Raw genomic sequence first — 8,760 nt, forward strand, 5'->3', positions numbered from 1 at the left:
CGTGTTTAGAAAGATACATTCAAATTATTCAATTATTTAGGAGTGTTGCCATTTGTTCGAACAATCAAATTAATTTTTTTTGCTCAGTGTATATATTACCATGTTTATTTTTTGGTTCAAATTAGTTTCAAGAACATCCGTATTCATTTCACTAGGCAAGACTTTTGTGTCACAAAGAAGCATTAGAATTTTTATTATAAATAATATCGGAGGAGAATTTGAGAAGAATGAGACCTTAAATGAAAATAAGATATTTTGTAAGACAAAGTGAGAGGACAACACGTAGTAAATATATTTTTTTAAATTTAAGAATTTCAATATAATTAATCGATTCATGAAATCATTTAGATTTGCCTTATTTCAATGNTATAATATAATTAATCGATTCATGAAATCATTTAGATTTGCCTTATTTCAATGAACCTTCTCAAAATATTGTACAAGCATACATTTTTTTTCTTTTGTCACTCTTCTTCCTTTGGTGTATTTAATTTTTCCGATTAAAGCCCAAAATACAATAACGCAGCGGCAGTGGCAGTGGCAGTTTTTCGAAATCAGCTGTTTTTTTAGAAAGTGTGGTGTCCAATGAAGCGACTCACAATACAGCAGTGGCAGCTGGCAGTACTGCTCAGTTTAGCCCAAATTCTAAATTCACTGCCACTGCCTTCATCGCAGCAAACTTCGCGTGCTGAATTTGACATATGTAAATAAAATGCAGCCAACTTCTGTGCATGTCACTGAAGCCTAAAAGACAACAACAAAATCGTAAACAAAAAAAAGGGAATGTCAAAAAAAGCTGTCACTGACAACGCCGTATTGTATTTGCTGCGGCAGTGACTGCCAATATTAGCAGTAACAGCTGATTTTATAAACTGTCACTGCCACTGCGCTATTGTATTTTGGCCTTAATTACAAATTTGTTTGTTTTCAACGAACAAAAACAGAAAAATTAGCTATTGCTTTATTGATAAACTTTTTTTGTGCAGCATTTTATATACTTTTTTTAACAGTGTTGCCACAAAAAAATTGCCAAATTCCTCAAAAACAAATGAAAAATCCTCAAAATCCGAACAAATTACTCACAATTTTCTTATTACAGATATGAGTATTATGTACTACTATTTACAGGTACTTAGTATAAAAATTAATTACATTCTCCAATTCAATTGGTACATTTGTTCTTGCTGCTCAAACAAAGTATCACCGTTATTTTTTATGCCTTGCTTTGTATATAATATTGCTGCAACTATATTAGTGCTTAATCTGGTTCTCAAGTCAGTTTTTAAACTATTAAATAAACGTTCTACTAAAGAATTAGAAAAGGGTTATATTAGTAATGCAGATACTTTTTTATAATTTGGAAACTTATGCTTATGAACCTGAGGAATCTTTTAATTTAAAAACCTATAATTTTCTGAATCTAATGACGAATCAATATGAATATTCTTATGATCAAACAAGGCGTGTTCTCTCCATTCGATATCGAGATTTTGCAAGTTCAAAATAAGTTGAAAATATAACGATTGACTTTCTGGCCGTCATGTTAACGCAAGAGAGAAAAATCGAACTCTTTTACATTGTAAACCGGAAAAATTCTTTACTTGAACGAGTCATGTTTGCATGGTGTATGGCGAAATGCGAAAATTAGGTTTGAAGAATGTTAGACAAGCCGCTTTCGCTCCTTGTAAAACTTCGAAAAGCTTTTTGTTCAAAAATTTCCAGAGCGATTTAACAACTCTGTTGTGTAAAACATAGTTCCATTTGTTATCTGCAAATATATCGCGAGAAAATTCCTCAAAATAAAAATCCTCAAAAAATACTCAAGCGCACCCAAAATTCCACACGTTTTGTGGAATTACTCACGAAGTGGCAACACTGTTGTTTAAGCGAAAAATAGAGATTTTGAGAGTTGTAAAATGCGCTCAAATCGCAACTTCAGCTATATGAGCTGTCAAAACAGTTCATTCACTTTATCCGGTTCATTTTGTTCATTACTAAAATCGGCCAAAAAATGAATAAAAAATGGAGATTTTTAGAAATGCGATAGAATCGTGAAATCGGTAAAAATTACTAAAATTCATTTAGCATTTCTTGGCGATGGAGTTTTACCGAGAGCGAAAGTTGGAATCCGGCTGCTGGGTTTTATCTTGTCATGCATGGAGCCAGTGTTGACCCTAATCGATTGATTTTTGAATCAATTATTTAATTAACTGGGACTAACCAGTTAACCATAACCGTAATTAAAAACATTTATTTATAATCATTAAACCTTAATTTGATTAAGTACGTTTGGTGATTAAATAATTTATGCTGAAATTGTCTTGCGTACACATGGTCAGTAAGTCGGTTGCGATATGCAAACTAGGTTTTAAACTCCCTCTGCACATGTGCGATGGGTTGTAAAAATTCCTAAGTAGTTTATATATTACTAATAATAATAACTAATAATACTTTTTTTTTATATAGTATGTGTTTTTATAAGCGTCAAACACAAAAAAATAACTGTTACCGGGGCAAACTAGACCACTTGATAGGATTTTTTTAAATTGTATTAACGATTAATGATTAACATTTATTTATCGTAGTCACAACCGACGATTAACGATTACAAAAATGTAATAATTAATCTTACAGATGATTATGATTAATAATTTTAATCGTTAATCGCGATTAACATTTCAATAATCCATTTTTAATCATTAATCAGATACACACTTTGATAACACTCCATAGAACTGATGGGATGTATGTACAGTATATCGATGGCTGAGTGGAAGATCGACCTATCTCGGCAGCCAGTTCGAAAACATTCTATCTCAAAAAACTTTTCAAGAACGCCCTATTTCAGAATTCGTTTCAAAAACGCCCTATCTCAGCTGCCNCGATGGGATGTATGTACAGTATATGTGCTTATGTATTTCTTTGGTCTGAGCAAATACTGCATGTGAGTTAAATAAAAAATGTATTTGATAGAAAACTTGACCTTAGATATTAATTAATATTCGTATATACATAAATAGTTACGTATGTATATAGATAATTACTATTTTATGGATAAGTGCGAATATTTATTGAAAATGACCACAATGATAAGTTCTAATGCGAGTGCATTGTTTCCAAATAAAAATTATAACTAAAGTGATTATGCGGTTTGCGAAAAATTTCAACACATCTTTCGAATACCCTTTTCGTTAATTGTGTGTCCATCATGAAGTTATGCACATGCTTCTCCGCGCGAGTTAGTTCCAGTTTCCTTGAGACGACCGCAACAAGCAATGCCGTACATCCAGCACCCTGTAATATATTTTTAGACATTAGTTTTTAAATAATTACTTATAGTTTATGCATAAGTATAGAGATTTGTAATAGTTGACTGAATCACCAAAAATATTGCTCTCAATATTCGGAACTCTTATTAAATCTCAACCCGACGTTTTCTTTATAAACTTTACCGTACTATTTACGTACACGTGTGTATTATTTAATTTTATGTAAATATTGGGGCAACTTCTGGTTTTTGTACGAATCGAAAATAATGAAATTTTCCTATCACTTTCTATACAAAAACTTCAAATTTTCGATTCATATGATTACAAGAATACTCCTCATTATTGTTATAAAGGTAGAACGTTTTACGCCGTTTTCTTTATAAACTTTACCGTACTATTTACGTACACGTGTGTATTATTTAATTTTATGTAAATATTGGGGCAACTTCTGGTTTTTGTACGAATCGAAAGTAATGAAATTTAAAATTTAACCTGCATCCATATCAGCTAAATAGTGTGCCCAGTTTATATTGTCTGCGTATAGCTTACTCTCGTCGAAAATGCCGAAAACGTCAAATTTGCAGGAATGACGGTTTAAATAATTAACGCTACACTTAAGTATATTAAACATATTTAGTTCATGTGTATAAATGCACGTATGTAAATAAAATGTATGTAAATAATTGAATCGTAATTTTTTTAAGTCGTATTTTGCCAACGTAAAACAACGGTCAAAATATTTTTAGGGAAATTTGTAACTTCACCAAAATGTGTTTAAACTGACAAATATATAAAACATAGTATACATACATATTTAGCTTTTATTATACCATGCGAATTCCCAAAAATCATTTCAACCATTATTTCATTATTGTATGGAAGAAGCGCGTTGCATTTTCCTAATTGAATTATTTTCACAATTTGCCTTGGCCCTATTATACCTAGGTAATGAGCCTATCGTGTTGGGCAGAACTTGGTTAAGTAGTGTTTGACCCATAACAATGTCCTGCAGTCTTTTCAATTTTATGCTATGCCTAATGTGACCAACTATTTCATAGCTCAAAGAAGTACAGGTTAGGTTAGGTTAAGTTAATGCCGCGAGCTGATTACGAAATTTCGAATACGGCTTATTTCGACCCCTAAGAGCTCAGTGTATGTTCAGAAGTGCGAGCCAAAATGCTTCCATCTTAGCCTCGCGAAGGTTGGACAGTCTAAAAGAAAGTGTGGAGATGATTCCACTTCATCTTCCTCTTGACAGCTGATAGAAAAGGATCAGTCGAAATCCCCCCCCATCACTAGCCCTTGAGAGGTAACGTGTTTTAAAGTGCCCTATAAAAACATTTGCTTTAGCAGAAAAACACCTTCTTTTCCTTTTTTATGTCACAAAAGGACCCGGTTTACCTTAGCCTAATAGCAGTTCGCGCTGCGATAATTCTGTCTGCAATACCCGCATGCGCCGTGTTCAACATATGTATGTTAAGCGTCAGTGTAGGTGCGGTTGTTAATGCACCGCTAATTCCCGTTTTACAAGTGTAGCCTTCCCTAGTGAGTTCCACCAGACAAGGGCTCCTTGATACAATATAGGCTTAAATCTGGTTTCCTAGAGCTAATAATTAATTTGGGCGAGAGACCCCACCTTTTACCGATAGCTTCCCTACAGCAGTACAAGGCAACCGACACCTTTCCTACCCTTTCCGCAATATTAGGCTTCTACGGCAGCCGCCGTTGATTGCCCACCTAGTTACCTGGTTCAGGTAACCTTAAGCCAGATCAAAAATGGTGTATAGAAATCGTCCCTTTACCAAAAGTTCCACATAATCTTCATAGGCGATCACCCGACAGCCCACTTTTTCGAGTCCCCCTAGAAGGTCGTTTACAACCGCAATCGAGGGCAGGGGAGATAAAACACCACCTTGTGGAGTGCGCCCACTGACTTTGCACTGAGTGCAGATACTCCCCCACTCCAGGGCGACAGTTCTGTCACGAAGTAAGCTTATAGGTTGGTTTCTATCCACAGATTATGAATATACTTGACTATTGTCTCTGGAGTGACATTGTTGAAGGCTCCCTCGATATCGAAGTAGGTCCCTACTGCATAATCTTCATGCGTGAAGGCTTCCTCTGACCACTTTACCAATGTGTGCAGGGCGGTATTCACCGATCTTTGCAATAATATAAGCATATTGAGCTCTTGAAAGACAGTCACGAGGAATCGCGTTTCTTATGTACAGGTCTATCAGTCTCTTTACCGTTTTAGCAAAAGCGTTTTTAGCAAAAATCCCTAGGGGAAACAAGAGAGCCTTTTCCGGCCTTCGGGATGAACGCAACACTGACCACCCTCCAAGACTTGGGGATGTACCCGGTCCTTACGCTGTTCGCATAAATACGATCCAACCTATTTCACGACACCTTCAGAGCCCTTTGCAACTGCGCAGGTATGACGCCATCGGTCCCCGGCGACTTTAATGGTTTGATGCCATGCCAGAAGATCGGAGAATTAGAGGACCTTGGGGGGAGATTCTCTAACCAGTTAGCGACAGTTTTCGAATCGCTATCGCACTTCTTGACGCAATAAACATTTATATCAAGCGTCAAAAGGTGTGATAGCGATCCGAAAATTGTCGCTAACTGGTTACAGAATCTCCCTCCTGAAGTACCAAATATCGCAAAGAAGTACATTTGACTGTACTTCGAAGTACGAAGTACAAGAGCGAAAAAAGAAGTACTGTACTTCCGAAAGAAGTACGGTTGGTCACATTAGCCTATGCCTAACATGGCTACTGTACAAAAAAAAAACAAGACTATTAAATTCTGTGGCAATTAATTAAAACAATTTAAGTAAAAAATAATAAGTTTCCCTTGAAAAATTGTATCCTTATCAGTGAAGCCAACTCGTGTGGAATTACCCCGATTTTCGGGGAATTGCAGTTTGCGTGGGGAATCAAGGAATGGACCGTTGTTAGCTGGGCATTTCAGCTAAATTATAGTTGCTTTTTTCCCACTTTTTCATAATGTACAAGGCGAACTTAGCACAGTGCATAGGCAACTGGCTGAGTCAATGGGATCGTCGGTTCGAAGCCTACTGAAAGAAGTCTGATGAGGAAATGTGGTGATTTCCGAAATAGCTATCACTTCTACCATTTTTTCACATTATTGTTGCTTTTCCACAATAAGTTTTTCATTAAAAACGGCCTCAAGCTCATTAAAAATTGTTGAATATAATTGTTATAAAGGCCATAAAATAACAAAAACAAATTTTTAATTTTATAATAAAAACTAAAACCAAGAAAAGATAATTTATATTTTTGAAACAAAAAATTCAGTTTAAAAAAATATTATCAGAAAAAAAACTGAAAAATATTTTTTTTCAAGCAAAAAATAAAACTAAAAAACAAAATTTTTCCAAGTAAATATATAATATTATAGTTCAAGAAGCAGAGTTATATTTATTATTTACTTAGCATAAATAGAGCTCAGAAAATATTTATTAAAGAGTAATTTTTAAATAAAACTTATAATCGTTACGGTCTCTGAATTTCATATAAACAAAGACGCCATGTACATATGTACATACATACATATGTACGCACAAATTTTTTTTGTGTGGAAAAAATTAAATAAAAAAATACCTGGACAGTCAAAAAAGCAAATCATGAACACTAATTACAATAGGGGTATTCTCTGAGTCTTGTAAAGCCCTTGCACGGTGCACGGATTGCACGGTTGCAAAGCTGTCTCATACGGAAACCGGTTTTTACCGTGCAATCTGTGCACCGTGCAAGTGCTTTGCAAGACTCAGAGAATACCCCTAATCATTATAGCAAAAGTAAAATTCTATACTATAATTTGCGTGTCTGTCCATCAATGTTTTTTTTTTTTCTTTGGTTCCCCTGTATAGGAAATACATTTCTTCTATTGAACATGATACATAGTATGAGTAAGATCGCTTAAATTTGAAAAAATAAGCAGTAAACGCAGAACTACATACATATAAAAGTATGTTATAGTTGGTTCTTTTTTACTTTCCTTACATGTGCAAATTTGTACGTTGTTGCAGCACTCACCATTATTCCTGTAGTGACGGCAATACCGCGTCCACAATACGTATTGGGTACAATATCACCGAAACCGACACTTAGAAAGGTTATTGCTATCAGCCACATTGCATTCAAAAGATTTGCATGCTCTTCATCATGAAACCTGTACGGGTTGTAGATACACACATATGTACATACATAAAGAAAATGATATTTCTGCTTGCATCGGTGGATAAAACTCAACCAAATATGATTAAAAAACATTTCATTTCTAATCTACATTTGACGTGAGAAGATCTGCTTTCGTACGAGTATGCGTGGATAGAATCGTGTTCCAAGGACATTTGTATTTGTGTGTTTGTGTATCGGTTTTAACAGTAGAGTATTTCAATAAGCTCTCATCTTATGTATAGTGTATTTAAAATTAAGGCTTTTGATGCTGAAATAAACATTTAGGGTAGTCAAATGGTGTCGTAAGGAGCCACATTGTCAAACACTCCATAAAGAATAAAAATAAATTTTATGATATTCACAACGACCAAATATTTTTAAACGTTTTGAAATGTTTTTTTTTGTACTTGTGTTTATTTATTAATAAATCTTGTTTTATAAATCTTATAAACTAAAATTAACAAAAGTGTATATAAAGAATAAACAATATTACTGCTATGGCACCTTGAGAATTACCTGATTATGTAGTGCGCGTAATTCGTAAAAATTAAACAAATTTATCGAAATATTTTTTACATTATTTCGCACGGATCTATTTTTTACAAATAAGGCTAGGCTCTCGAAACACAATTTTTAGATAACACTTGCAAATAGAATATGTAAGCATAAATGGATATAAAAAACATTAGTAGTAATAAGTACATTAGAGTGGTTCAAAAAATTGTTTTTTTGGAAAATCATAAACGCTACCTCAAATTATTGTTATTTGTGATAAAAAAGATACACGTATTTTTTTATTTTGAAAAAAAGTTTTCTTAGAGGTCACGCTGGTCGGTTTTTTATAAAAACGCTGATGTTCTAAATTTTTTTTATTTTCTTGATATGTTAAAATGCAGCTAAAAATGTGGTTTTTACATATAATTACTCTGGTATTAATGGGGAGCTTTCCCTTAATTACACACCTGGCTTGGACAATTAGAATGGATCTAGTTCCCGAAAATATGCTCTCGAAAAGACACTAGTAAAATTAAAACGTTGATACTGCACGATTTACGCATTGTCATGGGTTGGAACTTGTTACCAGGGGGTTCCTGGGGTTGCTAATTAGGAATTTGAAGTCGGTTTTTCTAAGTTCAAAATGGCGGATCCAAAATGGCGATCCATTTTTTTTTAAATGATTGGATTTGTTCGAAACCCGGCACTCGAGAATTTTTGGGGTCGCCGATTACGAATCTGAAGTCAACTTTTTTAAATTCAAAATGGTTGATCAAATTAAAAAAAAA

General features: G+C 34.1%; 1 protein-coding gene across 9 annotated transcripts in view; it reads right to left on the reverse strand.

The window, feature by feature from the left end:
* Nucleotides 1-8,760, reverse strand: part of LOC108375723 (small conductance calcium-activated potassium channel protein) — a 387,259-nt gene that overhangs the window by 100,946 nt on the left and 277,553 nt on the right. For 7 of the 9 annotated variants that reach the window (XM_017631912.1, XM_017631890.1, XM_017631898.1 and 4 more), the window contains 2 exons: nucleotides 7,334-7,469; nucleotides 3,184-3,294 (listed from right to left, as the gene is read on the reverse strand). In XM_017631912.1, the coding sequence (XP_017487401.1) occupies nucleotides 3,184-3,294; nucleotides 7,334-7,469 (247 nt within the window). The remainder of the gene's footprint in view (nucleotides 1-3,183; nucleotides 3,295-7,333; nucleotides 7,470-8,760) is intronic. The other 2 variants (XM_017631875.1, XM_017631928.1) reach the window with 1 other exon arrangement.

The sequence above is a fragment of the Rhagoletis zephyria genome, unplaced genomic scaffold (genome assembly GCF_001687245.7).
Source record: "Rhagoletis zephyria isolate East Lansing unplaced genomic scaffold, Rhagoletis_zephyria_1.1 Rzeph_scaffold_00094, whole genome shotgun sequence".
NCBI lineage: Eukaryota > Metazoa > Arthropoda > Insecta > Diptera > Tephritidae > Rhagoletis > Rhagoletis zephyria.